Here is a 23,588-nt window from a genome sequence, read left to right as displayed (position 1 = left end):
ACCAGAATTATGCAAATCTACGGCAGGGGCGTGACTCGTGATTATTAATTTGGGCTAATAATGTCAAAGCATCATTAGTTAATTTAGTAGTATACGATTATAGCCCTAAAGGCCAAAAATAAAATAATTGGTCCAAAATTAAGAAGCCCAAGTCTTTGTCTTCTCCCCTAATTCAATTTCAGAGACGCAGAGAGCGGCGCTGAGCGGGATTCGCTGGAACTGGACGATTGGAGTGCAGGGGCCGGATACCGGTCGGAGGAAGGCCGTATAAGGGGGAATCGGGGTCTGGTGCCGGCTAAGCCTTCCGCCGCTGGATCAGAGATATGATCAATCTCAAACTCACCACCTACTTATATCATTTAAACCACAAAGGTTATGACACGTGAACAAAATTTGTGTATAATCTTTAAAATATTAAAATCAGTGCCTATCTCCAACAAAATATTATTATATGGGAATAACATACAAATTTGAACTTAGTAACATGACTTACACAACATGGACATGAAAAAAGATGTTTAACAGAACCTGAAAAAAATAGGGCAAAGCCATAGAGATGATAGGGCATGATGGCACCTAGATCAAAGGTTTGTGCAAAGGTGTGATGTTGTTGAAAATCAACAAGATATAGATAGAAATTAGAATGGTGTTATTACATGAGTAGAAATGAATGGTTGGAAGAAGTTAGAGACGGAGCTTTCATAAAATAAGCACGTTAAGAAAGAGTGGACTTTTGGTTGGGCTGGGTAAAAGGGTAGTAGGGTACATTACAGATTACATTACACATGCACATGAATTCAAGGCTGTAAACCACATTGATCTCTACATGTAGTAGTTGGCCTCCTATTAATGCATATATCTTGCCTCTTTAATTCCTATCAACACACTATCACTATTCTATGCTATTCTCTTCTCTGCTGACCCACCATTACTATGGGATTCAAAATATCTCCAATTATGTGTTACGGACTCAATGTCTCACATCAGCCGTAAGAGCAACCAATGTGGGTTTTATAGACTAAATGAGTCCTCTCTCCTAACAGACTAGTCATGTGGGATGAGTTTTCATGTTTGATCTGTAACATTGGTGCTTTCATTGAGAGCCCAAACGACTCAGAGTGGTGGCTGGGCAAAAAACTCACCATGACCAACGAGTATGTTTGGAGCCGACTCGGAGTGGTGGCTGGGCAAAGTACTTGCCGTGACCAAGTGGTGGTCTGGCAAAGATCCAATCGTGACCAACGAGACGTTGGCCCTTAAGGGGGTCGATTGTTACGGACTCAATGTCCAACATTGGCCGTCAGAGCAACCGGACTAAAAGGGCTCTCTCGCCTAACAGACTAGTCTTTTGTGATAAGTTCTCTTGTTTGGTTTGTAACATCAGCACTCTATATATATCTAGTCTGATTAATTTCTCGGTTTAATCTAACCAGTTTAAATATAACTTGACATTCAATCTCGTATTTGGTCCCCCAGCAGATACACCAATACATCTGTTTTATAGAGATATATATATATAATTAAGCAGCAGGTGCAGGTCCATACCTATAATATTAGTATACACATTATTTACAGTTGGAACTTAAGTGTGATGATTTTATGTGATGTGAGAGAAGCAAAAGAAGAAGGATGTTTATTTGTTTAAAGCACATTACTCATCGCACCTAGATACCTAATTTAAAGAACTTTGGAGAGTAGTGCTGTCTCTGTGGCGCATGTGGATTGCTTTAATTGTGCATTGGATATTAATGACTAGCTTATATCAATATTACTATATGAATACCTTACACCTAATCTATCCATCCACACTAATGGGAATTTCATGTAATTTATAGTACTAAAGCCATCTACAATGCTGTCACTATATCGTCACTATACCGTCCCTTAATCGTCCCTTAAAACACTATTTGCGGGCCCAACTGTACTTTTTTACTCCATCCCTTAACTAAGGGACGAAACCTGCAACCCTCCGTCCCTTAACCGTCCCTTAAATTACTATTCATTGTGGCGGTCATGTACATGGCCATAAGGGAGTTCGAGCCTCCCCCCGAGCCCGAGCCCGAGCCCGAGCCAGCCTGGCTTGATTCGCCTCGGCCCTTCCTCGCTCTAGCCGCCTTCGCCGCCTTGGTCCCTTGCTGCCGACGGCACCCATGGGAGGATCCCCCGGCATCGCTGGCCGTGCCCTCAACCTCCTGTGAGGCACCCTCTTGTGCGCCGCTGCCCTCACCGGCGTCACCAGACGAGTATTGGCCACTCGCCGTGTGCTTCGTGCGCTTGGAGGTTGAGCCCGAGCTGGAGCGGACACCGCCGGACCACCTTTCCTCGTCCTTGACGACCTGCCAAACATCAACAAATTTGAATTGTTTGTCGGTGTCGTCGTGGTAGACGCGCAAAGCCGACCTCAGAATGTCGGCGCCCGTGGATCCGCTTTGGTACTGAGCCATTTCGTTCGTGTAGATGCCGCAGAATCTTTTGACCTCTCTGTCGACTCGGTCAAAGTGAGCGCGAAGCATCTTATATGTGCGGCGGCGGGACTCCTTCAGCTTGATCTGGTGGTAGGCCTCGGAGACCTTTTCCCAGAAACACTTCCGGCTTTGTTGATTCCCGACGATGGGATCGTATGAAACACGGATCCAGGCGTTGTACACCGCCATCGTTTCTTTGCTGTTGTACGAATGCCGGCCTAGATCCTCCTCCTCTTCCTCCTCGCCCGCCTCCGCCTCTGCCCTGGAGCTTCCACCACCTCGGCCTCCTCCCGGAGTGGGTTCAACGGAATAATCCTCCCGAATCTGGGATAATCACTGCGAATACAGCGGGGCAGAGGGACGGACGTATGCATCCACGTCAAAATTGGGTGGTTGGTACCCCCGGCGTCGACGAACCCTGGGTGCCCGGCGTCGACGAACCGGAACCACCCAATGTGTTGTACATGCTCGTCCAGTCGCCGAACGCGTTGAGATCCCACCCGACGGAGCCGCCACCGCCGGAATTTCCGTCGCCGGATATTTTGTGATGAGATGTTAGATGAAAATTGGAGAGGAAATGAAGATGATTTGGGGAGAGAAGATGTGTAGTTGTGTGTGAAATGAGGATGAATTAAGAGTATTTATAGAGTAAAAAAATAAAAATAAAAAACGGCTAATTAAATGGTAATATTACCGTTTACAAAATTTTTTTATTTTTTTAAATTCTAATTTTTAAAAAAAATAATTTATTGCGTCAGCATGACGATGCCCACTCGCCGGCCGACGAGTGGGCGTCACGCATGGCCCCTGGGAGCGCCACGTCGCCTCGGCGCGTGGCTAGACGGCTCGTCACTCGTCACGCCGTGACGGGACGCGGGATGGGATCGGGTCGGGCTGGGGACGAGACGGGGCGCCGCAACGCGTCGCGCCGCCGTCCTGTCCCTCCGTGACGGAACGCGGGACACCCGCGTAACGCGTTGCGGGTGCCCTAATAATTTAAAACACGGTATAACACGAAACATGTGAATGATAATATAACTGCCAATATTTTCGTGCCCTGTGATTTCTTTATAGTATTATTTTAAACAAAAAACGTAATAATGTGATAAGTGGTGTGTTAGTGCAGATTAGCCTAAAAACAACACCGTCCGTCTAATTAATTTATACTTTATTGGCGCTTAATTATTGTTAGATTTGAAGCTTATCTATACCACTCAACGCAATTTGTAAGATTGAGTTAATAATAAATGATAACTCCCTATCCAATATGGGCTAGCTATTAATTAGTCAAGAGAAATATCCCTAAGCCCTAAATACGTATGATACATGAAATATCAAGCAATGCCCTTGAGACAGACGTAGTTGACTGATAAGTTTAAACGAATTAGTAATACTTCATTAATGGTAAGTTTAAACGAATTATATATATATATCACTATCACCACTTTGTCTAACAATCTACATTGTAACATCAAATCAACCCAATCATAATGCATAATGTATAATACACATCACACATGTTACTAAAATTTAAATATAGTAGATCTAAATATATATACTCCATCCTTCTCATAGATATAGTGTCTACACATACTCGTAACGAGCAATCTCATTGTCAATTTCGGCTTGGATCGCAGGCATGGTCTTTGTGAACATTTTCGTAGGAATACAATTTTTGTGATTGTTGATGAAATAAGTTATTTGGGGTTGTATTTATAGATTTAGAAATTAAAAATATACAAGAATCACCTCCCATGCAGCCCCCTCCCCCCCCAAAAAAAAACCCACCCCCATCCGTGTCGCGTCACTACAGTCCACCCACAATGCGGCACAACATGCCATACTCCCCTGTTGAGTTGCGACACCTCTCCCACCTTCTGGGTTGGGAATGCTCTGAACCCGAAGGGGATGGGGATGCGCAACAGAACAGTTGGGGGGAACGGGTAGACAGGCAAGCAGCGGGGGTTGTCGAGGGAGGGGTTGTGCGATGCGGACGCTCGGGCGACGCGACTAGAAAGGGGTTGGGCAAATTTTTCCTTTTCTTTTAATTGGTGGAATTCTTTAATGGAAATTTTCCCATATTTTGAATTTTCCATATTTTCATGAATGAAAATTGATTAATGGAAATTTTCCATACATTTTCATTTTTCCACAAAAATTCCTGAAATTTCCATATTTCCTATACTTTGATTAATGAATATTTTATGCATGATTGTTGGAGTTGACTCAGGCATAATGGGTGTGAATTAATGTAAGACTCTGATATAGGAGTTTTAGTCTAGTGCAAAAAATGAGAAAAATAATTGTGGTTTCAAAGCGACAGCCCCTTGCAAAGACTTTGGTTTTGTTTGCAATCCAACCTACTTTGGCCCTCTCTATCAGGAACTCAACTGCCATCCAATTCTACTCCATTTAATGCCTTTTTAGTTTTTCATCTCTCCCTCTCTACTTAAAATAAATAAATATATCTTCCACCATTTCTAAATCTTCACACCATGAAATCAGCTGCTCTTATTCTCCTCTTTTCTCTATGGCTCATCGCAGCCATAGCCACCCGACCCAACCCCTCCACTTCCAACCAGGCCGGCGGCTACTTCGGCGGCCCAGGTAACGGTTTCGGCATACCCGGCTACGGCAACTACGGCGGCGGCTATGGCGGCGGCTACGGCGGCCCCAGCGGAGGCGGTTCCACGCATGGCGTCGTACGCCCCACCGTTGTCTGCTCTGAAAAGGGACCCTGCTACAAGAAGAAGCTCACCTGCCCGGCCAAGTGTTTCAGCTCCTACGGCGGCTCCGGGAAGGGCTACGGCTACGGCGGCGGCGGCGGCGGCTGCACCGTCGACTGCAAGAAGAAATGCACAGCTTACTGCTGATGGGGACACGTGTCCTCTAAATATATACTAGTAGACTGCCTATGTATTTATAAATGGTTGGCTACAAGATTTACTTGCTGCCAACCTACTACCTACTCATCATCTATGTATACATTAGTTAGATTGGATTGTGATTCCACTGAATATTTGCTGCTTTGATTTTGTTGCATGTAACAAACTTTTGCAGTGAATTTGGGGCTTCATGGCCTCTATAATATCGGTATCTCATTCTGATCTATTTTCTTGGCCTTGTTCAGTTTCTCTTTTGTTATTGTATAACAATAATTTGGTGAAAGTAAAATAAAAAAAATAATAGATTTGCAGAAGCCTTCAAGTTGTGTCTATGTTTCAAATCCAGTCAATCTATTAGTACATATTACAAGAAAAGGAGGAACACTCCTCCATCCACAGAATAAGTGTATTTCAGCAGATATTACATTGATGCTCGCACGGTTCATCTGGCAGAGTCGCGCCTCATCTCCGCTGCTTGGCCGCTGCCTCGGAAGTACATGTATACTTGCTGCCAAGTTGAGAGGGATTTTCTCAGAACTGTCTCAAGGCAGAACAATCCAAAACCAATGAAGTAGAAAACCTGAGTGTATGTCAAAATCTTGTGAGTTTGAACTCAAAACAAAGCTGCATCCCAACTATTACTAATGGATTCAGCTTACCCCAACCAGAACATGGTCGCCTATGAGGTCTATGGCTGACAAGATACCTCTGCACAGTACACCGTCTCAGTCAAATTAAAACCCCAAATGCGGATTATGTATATATGGTATATTGATAGTTAACTTACGATGTGAATCTGTTGTGGCATAAGATATCAACACGATCGTATACTTGATTTTAAGGTAGAGCCTGCATCGAGCATTATAAGGAACTTACCAAGTAAAACAGGAAAAACCATCCAAACTTGAAAGCACTTTCTTTCCTGCATAATGGAGCAGCAGCTAATTAATTCTGTTACCTTTGGCTTTTAAGAATTTAGTGCACGCTTATAAACATATGGCTATTTTGCAGTTACTAATCTTACATGTCTATTCAATTTCGACATACAAAGTTCTTGGGGTTCTTATGTGTTTCCAAAAGAAAACTACATAAAAACAGAAAACAAAAAAGGTGGTTGGCAAGCAAGGTAACAGTCACTTACCTGAAAGCTCTGTAGAGTGGGCGATACCATAGTACATAGGCTCCAGGTACCCCAGCTATGAAGTAGATTATTGCAAGAAACCAAATCCCAACACCTAGTGAATGAACTCTAGTCATAAAATCAGTGAAGAAAAAGAAAACTCAGCTTAGCGATACACGAAATGATGATCACAATGCCCACTTTCTCCTTTAATCCATGCAGTAGTCACAGCTATAATATTCCAGAGAAGTGCAAAAGAAATTCCTGATTACCAAAGAAAATAACAATCAATAGTAGCATTTGTGAGAGAAGGAGCTCCTTCTTAGCCTCAGCGCAGCACCCAAAAAAGGGGATCGGAAAAAATGGAGAAAGAGAGAAATAAGCAAATGAGTGACAAGAATACTGTGTTTCAACACACAAAGATAATGTACTAAATTATGATTGTCATATCCTAACTCTTTACAGACACTCACAGCTACAAAACGTACCAGAGTAAAAACAAAGCCTATCAAGTATTAACCTCTCCAATCAAGTGAAGCATGATGCAAAGAATTTATTATTAAAACTGCAATATGCAAGTGTTTAAAAGACGAGGGAGAAGGACATCTTCACATCCTAAGAAAGAAATTTATATAGAATACTAATACACTGCATAACCAATTCCATTGATATGTTCGATTTATTTGGCATGTAGCAATCATGAGTTCTAATTGGACTATTGGGGCGGGGGGGAAGCAATTTAAGCATCAAATGCTTGGCAGACAATATATCAAGTAGCACAGAGATCATCTTGGAAACATAGAAGTGAAATTTTGATACATTTTTAAAAAGGTAAACAAACAAGAAGCCTGCAAATTCAATCCAAATCCCACCCTCTACAGACATGAGTTACAAGTATGTTTATAATAGTAACTTGAGGGCATGTATAAAATTAAACAAGTATATAGGAAAATTATTTGCATACCTAAGAAGGTTGTGAATGCAACATATTGAAGCCTTTGAAGATGAATTGGTATTTCATTTGCAATATCATGATGAATAATAGGAAAAAATGGAGGCCAATTTTTCTCCTCAATAACAATGCCAGCTGAAAAGAGAAAGAAATCAATGACAGTACACCATGGCTTTTTTGAAGCAGTCCACTAAAAATAAAAAACAGAAACGAGAGATTTTGATTTTTTTAATTGAGGGTTGTCAAGTAATAAAAGATCAAGTTGTAATCAGCAGAGCACCTCGGGCAACTGCCTCTTCTCTCCGCCTTATTTCCTGCAGAGCATTATCATCATAAATCAGGCCTACATCTTGGGATACCTACAGTAATGCAGCTTGTACTCTAGTTGTGCAAGATGAGGATCTTATGAGTTGAATACAGAATGTAGGAGCCAAGAAAGTTTTACTGCAATCCACTAACCAACCAATGCTAATACAGATATTCTTTGCAGTATCCGTTAAAGTTCACATAATGTATGCAGAGCATACAAGTGCTCTCACTCATCATAAGGCTTCAAATTATTCGCATTGACCTAATTTTGCTTGCAGAATTAGATTTGTTTGTCAAGGAAATAATGTGCGCAGGGAGTTTTATTTTTAATAACTAAACACATATACATAGTGATAGATCCTTTTATTAGCGCATGAATACTGCAATTGCCACTAAATATACTTTAAGAAAGAAATTATCAGTTTTTATAGAGCTTCCTACAAAACTTTGGGAGAAGAAAACATGCCTCAAATCAATCTTGACAAACACTTAAATGATGTTCCTCCGTAGAGCATCATCAACTGCCAATATTGTAAATAAAAGGTACTCACGATGATGTAATGTAAAATGACCAGTATGGTATTTCCCTAAAAATATGGCACCAAATAACAATTTGTACGTATGAAATGCCGAGAATTTTGTGGTGACATAGTGATTCCATATACCTGTTCCCTCCTTTTCAATTCAGCTTCTCTTGCCTGGAGCTCTCTCTCTTTCTGTTTCAAATCCAAATATAAAAATTTCTTGGATCACAACACCAATCAAAGGAATGGATATAGAATATTTGACTGCAAGTTAAACAATCTAAAGAAAGAAATTGAAGCTACCGAAGTATTATCAAGAGGAATATCAACTGGGGCTGTAGGATTGTAGAAATCAGCAGGCTCTGGTGGAAGAGGTGAAAGCCTTGACTTTGTAGCGGAAGGAGCACTCCCAGTAGTCTGATCACGCAAAATTTACACAAAAGGATAATCAGTGTTATACTTGCACAAAGATGACAATTTTAATCTTGCCAAAAGAAATACAAGGTTCTCTAGAAGTAATCTCCTAACTACTAGAGAAGAACACTCAAGCTGCGAAAAAGTATTAGTACTATAATATATTGAACAAAAATTCGGGTACTCAGATATTACACATGATATATTTTCCTTTGATTTGCTTAATAGTATTCCTCCAAGCCATGATCCGGCTATCACAATGATCAACTATAATTACTTCTCCTTCCACAATGACTGAATCGTATTTTAAGTAAAAGAGTTTCATGTTGCTGATATGAACCCTTAGGAGAACCACCACCGCCACAATGGTCTAAAATTTGTTTACATGCACAAAAAGGTATGGGAAAGAAATCACATGTCATATGGTCAATTTGATACCTATACTAACATGAATATCAAAGATCTAAGATTCTAAGACAATTATCAAAATGTTCTACATCAAAGGAGAAATAAAGAAGAGGAAATTACCGTTGTATAAAATGAGCCTCCACTAAACTTTGATTCTCCGCCGGAGGTACCTTTTCTCCCTCCATCCTGGAGTTAAAAAATCAAAAAACATAGAAGCATCAGAGTCAAACACAACAACTATGTGGAGTACAAACACCTTATCCAACCTGCTAGAGAATCACCATATTTCAAGTTTCCTTCAGAAAAATCGCATGAAAACAACTATCTGCAACACAACCGCCGAAGGAGGAATGTAAATAACTAGTACATGAAATTCTCAAGCAGAAGTGTATCACAAGAACTACAGCAGAAGGAAGCATCACACGAGGTAGCAGGCAATCAGAATCATAAAAAAACCCCAATTTATACAACACTTTTTACGACTACAGTATTTCTGCATTTGTAATAGTATGCACATTTAATTTTGGGAAATTGAAGGGAGCGCATAAGGTGGGCTCGGCTGAAAATTCATAGCTTGTCACGAATAATAAACTTACAGAAAAGGGATTAACTTCTTCCTCTTCATCAAAAGGGTTGCTATCGTAACGGCCCGCCATATTAATGACTATCAGCTTTAATGAAATACCAATTGCAGAAACGAAGAAAGGAGATATCTTGACGTCCAGATAATTTAATTTGGGGATGCTAGAAAAGTATAAGAAGGCGTTTAAGCTTGGAGGGGAAGAATTTCAGATAATTTGGATTCAATTGCAAAACGAGAGTAGAGAGAAAGCCGAAATGTGTTGTAGACTTGTCCATGGTCGGCTTTGAAAGAGACGAACTTTCCTTTGAAAATAAAATTAATTTTGTTATAGAAATAATAAATGTTCTAGAAGTTTTTTGATAATTTCTTTTCGTTTTTAATTTAAAATTTTTATTTTATTGAGATGGATATGTGCCAAATAGCAAGGATATGGAGTTGATACCGTGTTGAGCATTAAAGTCATAACTCATAAGCTTCAAATTTTGAATAGTATTATTATGAACACATATTTTTTAGTCAAAGAAATCGAACTTATTAATGGGTGAAAAAAGGCTAAATAAAACTAAAGTAAGCAAAGAGTAGATACACACACATATATTGATAGGATGTCACAACACTTTCTTGTATCTAAAAATTAATACCACAAGTAATAAACTACATTGATAGGATGTCGCAACACTTTCTTGTATAGTAGGAGTACGATTCCTCTCAATAAATAATTTAGATAGTATTACTGTATTAGTATGATTTGTTGTTATACGGTGTGTATGAATTTTTGGGGTATTGTTATTAAAATGGTAGGTGAACATCAACGGTGCTTGCAGGCTCTTTAATTAACAATAAAATAATACTCCCCATGTCCGAGAAAGATTGTCCAATTTTCTTTTTCACACTCGTTTTGCAAAAATAATAATAAATAGTTAAAATAGAGAGAATAAAGTAAAAGAGAGAATAATGTATAAAATAGTCTTACCTATATTATTCTTTAAAGAATAGTTTTACCTACATTATTCTTTATATTATTTTACTCTCTTTCAATTTTACCTATTTATTACTCCCTCCGTCCCGCACTACTCGCACTTATTTCCTTTTTGGACGTCCCAAGTTACTTGCACTCTTTTCATTTTTAGTAAAAAATTTCAACTACAGTCGTAATTTTTGACTTTCCTATACACTCATTCCTTAATCTCCGTGCTGAAAATGAAAGGGGCGAGTAGCCCGAGACGGAGGGAGTATTATTTTTGTAAAACGAGTGCAAAAAATGAACTGAGACAATCTTTCTGAAACGGATGGAGTATACAATAATCTCGATAGGATTGGGCAACCCACTAAAATATGACTTGGCCCCTTTGGATTAGGTGTTCGTACTTTTAACCCCTATTGAAACTTTGAATGTTCATGTGAGTATAATTTATTTTCAGATTTTGCTTGCTAATCATTGATTTTCCCATTTTCATAAGTTATTTAACATTGGTAATTAAAGGCACGAACCTTTACTTATCCACTACTCAAATTATGAGTTGCAGTTTAGAAAGAAATTATTGAATTGATGTCGTTTATTGTTCACAGCTCTCATTAAGTACCACGTTATATCTAGCTTGTTTTCATAATAAAATGGGATAGAGTTTAATTTGATTAAATAGACTGCCATTATTTTATAGAAATCTTAAAACATCCCAATTATATTTGGATTAACTAACTTCGAAACCATATAATTTAAATTCATATTTAATGTAGAAGGTTTCACACATTTGCACTTTTCTTGATTTAAATAATACCAAACCCCAATCATTTGTGAAGTTCAAATGTAAATATTACTCCATTCGTCCCCAAAGTTTGTCTCATTTTATCATTTTCGTCCGGCCCACAAAGTTTGTCCCACTTGTAATTATACAAAAAATAGACATTAAATACACCATCAATCTCCTCAACGTGTGACCCTTATACCACTTCACACTTTCGTTTAATACACCGTCAAACAATTTCTTAAAACTCGCGCCCGGTTAAATTGGGATGAACTTTGGGGGACGAAGGGAGTATAAACATAAAAAAAAGCAGGAGAGGAGTAAAAATGCAAAAGATTGAGACCGACCTTGGCATGGCATCTCTTAAATTATTAACGATACGAGAGTTGTTAGATTTATTGTTTCCGAATTCACCACAACGCAATTATATAAAGAAATAAAGGTGGCAGTCTCAAAAATCAAAAGGTTAATGATAAAATTAAGAGCATCTCCAATGGCGGACGTCCGGTCGGACATCCGCGACGGGCGACCGGGACGTCCGCCATTGTGGCGTTTCAACTCGAATACGGAAGTCCCGTAAGGACGTCGGATGTCCTCGGACGTGCGGACGATGGGCGGGCGGACGTCCGCCATTGTGGTGTGGGTCGGACGTCCGGTATATTAATTTTTTTTAAAACTCTATATATACGACTCGTTGAATATGGGGGTACCTCATGGAGAGGTCGAGCGGATGCGTGCATTTGCCGACATGCGGCAAACAGATGCTCATGTTCGACTTCAGAACGGTATTATCGAAGAGGTTTGGACGCGGAAGGGTTGACGTTGATGTTAGTACTTTTTTTTGTTTTATTACTATGTAATTTTTTTTTCAAATCATGTATGTTTTTTTAAAATGAAGTTGTTAATTTTTCCCGTTCGTATTCGTGTTGAAATTTTATTTCCGTAAACGTAAATTGCTTTATTTGTGAATTTGTGATTTTTTTTATTGCGGGAAGTCCTAGTGGGAAGGGCGGATTGTGAAGGGGATGTCCTAGTGACGTGGCAGTGGGATGAGAAGTCCTAGTGACGTGGCAAGATGTGTTTTTTAGAAGTCCTAGTGGATGTCCGAGTGAGACATCAGCCCACTGGAGATGCTCTAACACAAATAAAAAAAAGAAGATAAGACATCTATAACCTACTTTTAGGTTTCGGTGGTATCAAAGTAGCGTGACTGTTGTTCGAATATAAAATAAAATCAATCAAATGATGATTAGCCAAAGTTTTTGGCTTTCGGAAGTGTGCCTATTTTCTAACATATGAAAACAAGTCCAGCTAATTTTGCTTGGTATCCCTACATAACTACAAAACCAATTAAATTGCAAATCACTTTTTTTTTCCTTCTTCTGTACTTTCATCAATATTTCTTTCCATTTTCATATGATCAGCTGCAGGTATAGACCCAATCTTGACTGGATAAAAGAAAAGGAACCAAAAAGTAAACATTATAGGTTTGATCCGCTAATGGCATCCGCAATGGGACGACGATGGCACGCCCGATGGCGCGCATCATCCGCGCCATCCATCGTCCGCACCCATTGCGGGTGCGCGCCATAGGGCGCGGACGATAGTCGCATCCTATACTTCGGTCGCGGAGGATAGCGCGGACGATGGTCATCGTCCGCGCCATCGTCCGCCCCATTGTAGAGGTCGCGGACGATCAACCGCGCGAGCGACGTGCGCGATAAAGCGCTGTTGTCGTACCGGTCGATGTACGGCGACTTCAAGCACGAGGCCATCTGGGCGCTCTTGAGGGACAAGCAGAAGTTCCAAGGTGGAATTCTGCACACTGGTGCGCCGAAGAGGACGAAGACCACTGAAGCTGGTGATTACACGAGCAGCGGCAGCGGCAACTACCCGGTTGACCTCAACCGGACGTAGGTGGATGAAGGGAGTTCCGACACACCGGCGTCCTCCCGGCGTCAAGGCTGCGAAGACCAAGGGGAAGGCGACCGCGACCTCATCGTCGACCGCTGCAACCCAAGCTCCGGTCCCGGTAGAGCTCCCGACCCAGACGGCCACCGCGTTTGAGTCGTTAGCAACATCGTCGATGGCAAGGACGATGTTGCAGACGCACAGGGCCCTCAAGAAGTGTACCGACCCCGACGAAGCCGAATATCTCCGGGCGTTACTCGATGAGCTGCGTCGGAAGTTGAGAATTGGTCCGACTTAGTTTTTTTTTTATTAGTTTAATGATGTAACTTTTTTTATTAAAACTTCGCCGTTTGTTATTTAGACCGTTTTTTATTTACTCGTTACTTGTTATTTGAAAACAGTTAAATTAATTAAACAAAACAATAAAATGATGATGTGGCGCGCCTTAGGGCGCTCCACTGCAGGTGGGGAGGTAGGAGGATAAAACTGCTGACGTGGCGCGTCATAGGGCGCCCCATTGCTAATGCTCTAACTTACTAAAATTGCAGAGATCAATTTTAGGCTATTTAAACTTTGGCACGTCTGTAATAGCCCCAAAATCTGCGTCTTTGGATTGAGGAAAACGGGTCGACCCAGTTTCTGTCTTCCCTAACAGCTCGGTCCCATCGTTCCTTGAATTTTTGAAGCTCCATCGAAGATTGCTTCCATATCTGAAACACCATATTTCCAAGATCACACATACATCAATGGAGAGGCAGTTTCAAATGAAATACTAGTTCGAATATGGGAGCTCACCTCTAATCTAACATCAACACCATGCTTCTGCGAGATGGAAAGATCGAAAGAAAAGCAGGGAGAGAAGTTGCCATTAGTTTTTAAACTGGTAACAAATAGATGCTGTAGGAGAAGAGGATAGACACGATGAAATTAAACAGCAGAGGTGTACCTTTGTAGTCACTTCAGAATTCACAGCCTACATGGTAGATAAAGAATATCATTGTATTATTTGCATTGAAAATATGCTATTTAGATGTTATCATATCGGCATACTTTCTTATACTGTAGTACTAGAAGACGTGCAGAGGAAATCAACACAGATAAGTAAAAAAGAAATCTAGCATATACTGAAGTTGTGATCCAAGAGAATAGTAAATCACCTTTCTAGCAGATGCACCACCCAATGTTTGTATGCTCTGATGAACTACATATTCACTGTCAACAACTCCTATCTTTTTCGTGCGATCCCCCTTGAAAGGTGTAGATGTATACAAGAAGACAAACCATAAATACGCAAGCAAAAGCGTTGTACCAATTTTTATACAATTTTTTATTTTCTTGTTATCTAAATTGGGGTCCAAACATCACTGCAGAGTGCAAAACATAAAACTCCGATAGCAGCATCAACAAAAAAGTAGACAAACAAATTCTAGGCATCTAGCAGCTTAGCAGATATAACCATAGACTAACCAACTCTCAGAATGGACTCTAGTATATTGGAGTAGCTTCTTTTTTATCTTTTTTGACAAAATAGAAATAGAACTAGTGTTACCTGTGCACAATAGCCAAGTTTAATGCCCATTCCCCATCCATGAACAAGATCATTCTGAAATGAAAAAAAAGCGTAGCATGATCCACGTCAATGAGATAGCAATAGCAAACTTTTTCCAGATTTAGTGCAGTCACAAAGTGAGGAACTAAGGATCAATATACTGACAACTTCAAACCATGTGTGCAGTGTGCTACATATATTTGCTAGTTTAATACACTTACATCTTCATGATTCAGAAAATATTTGACTTTATAAATTTCAAATTTAGTACTAAGTGGTAACTCAAGCAAATGAAATTTTAAGAAAAACACATACTTTTAGGTACCTGTATCAAGTGCCAGGCACAATGCCATGCTGATCTCGAAAACACAGGAGCCATGCCTTCTACAAAGCTGTTTATGCAAAAGTGATTAATATGTTATAAATAGATTGTAAAATTGTACCAAAGTTCTTGGTGGGTGGCATGTTCATCAAGACTTAAAGAAAACTAAGGATGTGGACAGACAACAGGTGGAACAAGCTGCTTGAGAAACTGACTGTGTATCAAAATAAAAGATAAAACAATGAATTAGAGAGTGACAAAATTTACCCACTGCATGGAGGCCCTTCACTATCATCTGAGCACTTAATACTACCTCTGGCGTCATAGACCCTTCTGCTTAAATTATAATGCATTAGCATCAATAGCACCATACAGGGAATACAGAGTCAAATTACATAGACTTTTCACATAACTATACCTATGAAATGTACTCATTCGGTTTCTTATAGTGATCCGATGATGTATGCCAGTAGAATTTGGGTCCAAAGCTGGCTGAGATATTTCAAGTCCTTCTGATTTTACAATGTCCAGATACCTGTTCAGAGGAGAATGACTTATACAAGGTATTTTGAGAACCAAGAATGATAATTATTTGCACTTTCTGGCATGCGTGTCTTCTTCCAGAGGTGAGTTCAGGCTTCAAATCCTATCACTTAACGATGTTCAAAGTATTGGGCAACTTCCACGATCTTTTGCAACAACAAAAAAAAATGTTTTTTTTCCAGGTCATCAACATGACTAGCGCATACATCCCTCCCAAATTTCAGTAACGCGTCAAGAAATATGAGGGAATATCCATAATTCCATATATACATACATTTATTGGTTAAACCAATATCTTAGGATATAATGACATCAACAGAAAAAAAACTATCTAAGAGATACAGCTTTATAGTATTGAAACGGTACCTTCCAGGGTGAAAATTCTTCACCCCCAAATCTTCATCCCACAGGAATATGTAATCATAGATGGACACAATAGCTGGATGGAAAAAGCGTTTGGCAAACCACCTGAATGTGAAAGGAAATAAGTAAGCTATAGAGTATAGAGTAGCTGAACATCTCATACTGCAAACCAAACTGGGATAGTCATAGTCCTAACTAGCATAAGGTGAGTCCCATTGCATTACCCTTTTTCCTTTCACATCCATCAAACTAAAGGTAAAAGAAATAGAAAGGAATCCACCATGTCAAACATTCAGCACCTGATTTATACAAGTCAATATTTCAACTCATTTACAATCTAGATTGAGGAGCAAATAACTTATTATATTTATTTTTGCAACACTGAATGAGACATCTGTCATAGCTTTTTACTACAGCTAGAGTAACCCGAAATCATGCTTGAACAATGAACCACACTAATTAGTTTCTCTGCTGATATTTATTGTCTCCAAATTTCGGTAAACGTTTGCTGATAGATGGTTGAATGTTCGCATAGCCTATTTTTGTGAAATTTTTAAATTTGGCACTTGGGCAAGAAAGGACGGACGGAAGGCTTACCATTTTGTTTGGTTGAGAGCTACAATATGTGTAGCGTGCTTGCTCCAACGCAGGTCCCACCATCCATCCAAGTTTCCATCCTAGTGAAACAACACAATTGTGAAATTTTCTGAAAGAAACTGAAGACAAGAGAGTTCATCAGTGAATATGAGTACTTACTAAGATAGATCGTCAAATGTTGTTGATATCAACAGAAGTTGTACCTTTCACACAACATTATCAACATTTTTCTTCTGCTTGATTCCAACAGGCATCGCTAGAAAATTTGCAGAGCGCTGAGCACGGTCCTGAAAATTCAGTGGAATACGTAGGAATTGGTGTTTAAGTTTTTTGATACAGAGTCATCATAATCCATTCGAAGCAGTGGGTATAAGTGAATTTTTACAGTAATGTACAAACAAAAACCATAAATCACTAATAATAAGCTAACTCTGATGAAGATGAAAAATGGCCACATGGACTTTCTCTAATAAATGTTAAAAATGACCTTTGAATTGGCACTGATGCTTGTCCATAGAGGCTTTAACTCCAGGTCTGACTTTGCTTCAATTATACCACGAGGCAATTTCTCCATGGTACCCACACCTGAGTCCTAGACCAAACCATTAATTTCACCTTAAGCAAATAGAAATACCTATTAAATGGCTATACTATGTGGAGAAGTAATTGACAAACAAGCTTCTTTACTAGAAGGATACCTTCAATGTATAAAAAGAATCCAGTTTTTGATCCATCTGAAGCACATGAAGCAAAATAAGTGGAAAATTTGTCATAGACAAGGACCTAAAGAGAAATTAGTAATCAAACATCATGGCAGTAAAAAAAAGGCATATCCAAAATCTCCTTGAAATCCAATATATCAAGGTTAGTAAAGTATGAATGCAATCAAACTCTTCAGCATCTCTCTTAACATACCTCTGCTTGTTGATACTGAAAAATTGTTGTCCTGTATATAATAAACAACATCACTGTACAGACAACTCCCATGAATGGAAGTTGTTTCATCTTCACTCCAAGTACTCTCTGCAGTTATACCTGAAAGTCAAGCCTTTTTAGCTTTAAAAATGCTGTTGTTCTAACTCCGAGTTGGAGAGCAATTAAATATGCTAAAGAAATAAAATAAAACTGTAAATTCCATGCGGATGCTTTGGTTCAAAAGTTAGAGAACATGACTAATACCGGGTCAAATAAGAAATTTTATGTCTTCATCAGCCACCTCCATGACTTGGGTGCCTTCATAGACAAATATGGATTTTTATTGTCCTCCTAGAACTGCATCAATTCATATCAAACAAAAGCTTACAACAGTGGCCATCTAGTAACTAACATAGCGTTCAATTGTAACTTAATGATTTACTTTATTTCGTCAATCATATGCGTGATATGGTTTGAATGTTACTCCTATTAATTATCACCTATCTCTGGAGGTATAAATCAGAAAAAAAAAATTGGGACAGCAAGTAGTTACAAACTAACACATTGTTCAATTGGAATAACCTTTTTAGTCACTCCTTGGGTCAAATTCCTCATAATACTTGAAAAGAACACAAAGAGACTTAGAATGGAGGCCAACTAACCCTTCCACTTAAAAGATATTAACTGATAAAAGTGGATGGCCAAAAACTTATATACACCACTAGCACAGCATGACGTTCTGAGAACATACCTATACTATACGAGGCACTATTCTCATACTGACTGAATGGGAAAAAACCAGAAACTACGTTAACTTCCCAAAATCATTACTGCCCCCATCCACATTTTTTCAACTGCAGCTCAAAGCATAAGAAAAAAATAGTGGAAACATAGATCATATGAGATGTGCACTTCCATCTCGTTCACACAAGTCCTTGCATGTGTAGAGATGAAAAACTTGTGTATTAGATATCACAAAGATAAAATTATCAGGAAGAATCAAGAAATCACATTTCTAGATTTTCCAACACAACGTCACAAGTATAGCAAGCTTATGTTGCACGGTGAAACTTATCTATCTCTTGCTTGCACTGCCCCATTCTACATGACCATTGATTGAACATTAACATATTCCACTTTCCTTTAATCACTAATATTAGGAAATACCAGAACATTTAATTGGGCAAAAACATATTAAAATAAAAACCAGTGCCGCTTGTTCAGATTAACATAATCATATTACTATTTTAGTGTAGTTGCTAACTTCCAAGAGACGCAAACAACAACAACAACAACAACAATTCAAACTACACGTATTCCCAAACGAAATTCCAAAGACTGGATCAAGTGTATAATGTTCGATTGTCTCTCTACCCCATTTCTATATTGCGCAACAATCTGAAACCATACCAAAACCCCTCGTCACTCGAAAAGACGAAAATTAACAAGAACAAAACTCAAACCTACCTCGCTCACGATTCTTCCAATCCGAGCAAACTTGTTACGCACGGGATTCAGTTCCAAGCTGAAATAAAGCTAACTTCAAATCCTGCGCTCGTATCAATTTGTACATCTAAGAAGTAAAATGGAGTAATAGAATAATCCAAGCTCCTGCGTGATCTGAGAAGTGGAGTAATAGAATAATCCAAGCTCCTGCGTGAGAAGTGGATGACAAAGCGAGGCTTGAAATATTCGAAGCGTCCCATTTGGGCGTGGAGGGTGAAAGTCTGTTTGATAGAGCAAAAGCCTTTGCTACTAAGAAATTTTCCATTTGTCATCGGAATGTGAGATGGTTTAACGTAAGAAGGTACATGCATGACAATAACAATTCAGTCATTCACCGGTTGGCTGGACTCAGCTTTAACACCATACAAGTCCAGCACCAGAATGATCTCAAGGACATTATAAGGTAACATTGATTGAACAAAAATAGGAATATTTGTATGTACTAACTACTAACAAGTGTATTAATTTAAGCAGATGGTGGAGGAATGTGGGGTTGTTAGAAGTTCTAACCTTCTCAAGAGATCGAGTGGTGGAAAGCTTTTTGTGGGCAGTGGGCGTTGCTACGAACCTCAGCATGGAAGCCTTAGGAAATGGCTCACAAAAGCCATCTTGTTGGTACTAATCACTGATGATGTGGAACACTTCTCTATTGCAGTAGAAAGGCAAGTTATAATCCCAACTAATTAACTAGTAATTTTTACCAGGGATTTAATTTACTTAACATACTAGCTGTGTCATTTATAGGTGGGACCCTATTGAAATTCAACAGCTGCCAGAAGCCTTGAAGAGATGCTTTTGGATGATACTGCCAATGACATGGATCTTGAAATCCAAAAGGAAAAGGGCTGGACCTCGGTTTTACCTCATTTGAAGAAAGTGGTGTGTGTTTATGAACATGAAATGAAATCATCATCATATTATTATTATTATTATTATTATTATTATTATTATTATTATTATTATTATTATTATTATTATTATTATTATTATTATTATTATCATATTCATATAAAAAATTTGAAGTATTACACTAATTAATTTCGTGATAAACAGTGGATAGGATTTTGCAAAGCATTGCTTGTGGAAGCAAAGTGGGTGTGGAATGGCGAATCTCCATCTCTTGTGAAATATGTAGAGAATGGGTGGATATCATCGTCCGGCCCTGTGCTCTCTCTTCATGCGCTGCTCGGAGCCGGCCACGACATGGAATCGCCGCCTTCGATAACAACCAAGAAATAATCCACCATGCCTCCCTCATTATCCGGCTATGCAATGATCAAGGAACTTCTAAGGTAACTCATCATAATTTCCCCTCTGGATATCTTAATTAAGTAATGATGATAGGCTGAATTGGAGCGAGGTGATTCGCCGTCGTCAATCGTGAGAGAGGAAGAAGCACGGGGGCATATTGATAAGGGATTCGTGGGATTTTGATGAGGTGTCGGCGTCCACAGCAAGAGTTGCTAATTTCATTAATCAGAATGGAGACGGTTTTGGGGTTGAAGATCGGGAGACTAAAGACCAAGTCTTATCCTGCTTGATTAAGCCAATGCACTTCTGTCTGTCATCACCCTCTATTCTAACACCGTCATGAGGCTGCGTTGCGGAGATTCGATGTTAAGTTATCCATAAAAAAAAGTGACGCAGCTGCATCTCATTCTTGATGGAGTAATAGTTTTTTTTGGATATACTTATTTTTTATTTTTAAAAAAAAACAGTTTTGGTTATGGTTATGCTACAAAATTGGTAAAATAATAAATTGATAAACATAAAAAGTGACTGAAGATTTGAAGTGGAGTACAAAATGAGACACCACATTTTAAAAAATTACTATAAAGTTAATAAAACTAATTTTGATTGACAATCTAAAATGGAAAATTAAATTTTTGTGGACGGATATAATATAAATTAGGGTATTGAATAAATACATAAAAGATGTACTCCCTCCGTCCACCATTAGGAGTTTCAATTCTGTCCGATATAAATTTTAAGAAATGTTAAGAAAAAGTATATGAAAAAAATATACATCTCGCTTGTATACAATATATTGATTTTAAATAAAATGAGTTAGTAAAATATGAGACGTAATACCATTTATAGTAAAAATAGAACGAGGCTCCAAATCGCCAACGGAAGGGATAGTAACCTAGAGATAAAAAGATCTTTCTTCTTTCCGAGTTCAACAGTGCCTCGTAACTTATTTTCTTTGGCACTTTTTACTTTTATATGAAATAAAAAAGTCAATAATATGAAATAAAATCCATCAAATAATAAAAAGGAAAATAAAATATAATAAGGACATTTTGTTATGAATGTTGAATTGTCAAATAAAATATCCCCTTCGTCCCTAAAAAGTATGCACTCTTTTTTTTGGGTCCGTCTTTAAAATGTATGAACATTTTAAATTTAGAAACTCTCTTCTCTCTAATAAGGTGAGATTCATTCTCCACTAACAATATTTGAAAAACTTTTCTTTCTATCTCACCCCTACTTAACCAATTATGCATTAAAACATATGTTGAACCAAATGTTCATACTCTTTGGGGACGGAGGGAATAGTATACAAGGATATGCTTAGATAAGAATTTGATAAATAGTACTCCCTCCGTTTCAATTAAGTTAAGTCAAAACTTTTGGACACATAGATTAAGAAATTATGTTGAAAAGTATGATAAACGAATAAAGTAAGAAAGATAAAGAAAGAATAAGTAAGTAGGTGACGAGATAAAGTAAGAGTGATTGAATGTTTTATTTTTTGTCAAAAAAAGAAAATGACTCAATTTAATTGCGACATCCCAAAACGAATACAACTCAATTTAATTGAGACATAGGGAATAAGTCATTCCATGTAATCCATCAACTAATCAATCACTGAGTATTAAGCAACAACAGTATTGACTGGAGGTGTAAACTAGTGATAAAAAGATGTCTTTTCTTCTTCCTAAGTTTGACAACAAGTGCCTCTTAACTTACTCCCTTCGTCCCATTTTAAGTGAAATATTTGCTATTAGATTCGAGATTTATGCAGTATTGTTCGATGAGTTTAATGAGGAGAGAATAAACTAGAAAAGATAATAAAGTAGGGATAATAATGTTTCTATTGTAAAAAATGTGTTAATTTGAATGATACCTCCAAAACCGGAAAATGTGTTGTACTTAGAGTGAGATAGGAATAGTATTTTTTGACACTTTTTCCTTTTACGAAATAAAAATAATTAGTATTGTAATATGAAATTAAATTCATCAAATAATAACAAGGGAAATAAAATAGAGGGACATGTTGCTATGAATGTTGAGTGGTCAAATAAAATAGTGTAAGGGGATAAAAATTTCATAAATTGTGGGTCACTACTCCATGTAGTTTATCAACTAATTTAATCACTGGGTACTGAACAGCAATAGAATCAATTGGAGTAGTAAAATAGTGAAAAAAGGACGTCTTTCTTGTAGAAATCATGGTATTAAATATGCCCGGTCAATGGATTTTGACCAAATAATAAACGTGACGAGACATTTAATTTTGTGAAATTAAATGACATAGCGTCGATCTACATTTTACGTAGATAAATGTAGTATATTCACTTTCTCAAATCCGATTTCCGGTGAGTGAGAAATAGTGGATTAAAGTTGGGCATAATTAGCTTTTAATTAAAGCTTGGAGTTGGAGCTTAGGGAATAATTAACTAGTGTTAATTATCCCACATTGGAGGATTAACACATCTTTTAATGTGTATAAATTAAGTGACTTTATGTTACTTAATAATTATAGTGGACCAAGATGGGTGAAAGAGCCCACACGCGCGCGCCGCCGCCGCCCGCCCGCCCGAGCCCGTGCACGCGGGCGCGGGCCCGATCCCGGACTTGGACTTGGACTTTGGGTGGTCTTTGGGCTTGGCCCAAACTATTCTTTTTGGACCACCGACGCAATTGGCAATTGGTCTTTGGGTGGTCTTTGGGCTTGGGGCTTGGCCCAAACTATTCTTTTTGGACCACCGCCGAGTCAGCAATCCAAGTGGCTTGACACGTCGTCAAGCGAGGCATAGTCACGGCTGCCACGTGAGAAATCCACACGCTCCACATGCGAAAGGCACACACCTGCCACACGCTCGTAACCGACGTCGGTTACGAATCTGCCATGATGAGCCTTCATGGCTCGGTTGACCCTGCATGGTGGCTTGGCCTATAAATAGGTTAGCCATACCACTGCATTAGGACACACAATTCCAAGCATTCTCTGCATCATAAGCTCTCTCCCTCTCTGCATTGTCTTTCTGTCGAAGCTCTGCCCTCTCCTCCATCCAGTTCGCCGGAGCTCTACTGATTGCGGTGCTGCATCAAAAGAGACGTAGTCGTTTTACCTTTGGGGACGAAACGCCAAACCGAAGAGCACTACCGGGGCGTATCTCGTCTTGCGGGAAGAGGCCTCCTCGACTCGGCTAAACATTCACGGTTTATTTGTTTCATTGTAATTCAGTTC

The 23,588-nt window shown here is 38.9% G+C and overlaps 1 protein-coding gene and 3 pseudogenes across 1 annotated transcript; 2 read left to right on the top strand and 2 right to left on the bottom strand.

The window, feature by feature from the left end:
• The first annotated feature begins 4,859 nt into the window (after positions 1-4,859).
• LOC121741144 (eggshell protein 1-like) lies at positions 4,860-5,576 on the top strand. The gene has a single exon (XM_042133843.1). The coding sequence runs from the start codon at positions 4,961-4,963 to the stop codon at positions 5,336-5,338; it is 378 nt and encodes a 125-aa protein (XP_041989777.1). The 5' UTR covers positions 4,860-4,960; the 3' UTR covers positions 5,339-5,576.
• Positions 5,577-5,628: 52 nt separating this feature from the next.
• LOC121741143 lies at positions 5,629-9,939 on the bottom strand (annotated as a pseudogene).
• A 3,836-nt stretch (positions 9,940-13,775) lies between these two features.
• LOC121741142 lies at positions 13,776-19,311 on the bottom strand (annotated as a pseudogene).
• Positions 18,555-20,719, top strand: LOC121810737 (annotated as a pseudogene).
• The last annotated feature ends 2,869 nt before the right edge of the window (positions 20,720-23,588 follow it).

This window comes from Salvia splendens, chromosome 7, assembly GCF_004379255.2.
Source record: "Salvia splendens isolate huo1 chromosome 7, SspV2, whole genome shotgun sequence".
Lineage (NCBI taxonomy): Eukaryota > Viridiplantae > Streptophyta > Magnoliopsida > Lamiales > Lamiaceae > Salvia > Salvia splendens.
This window is presented reverse-complemented; position numbering and strand designations above follow the sequence as displayed.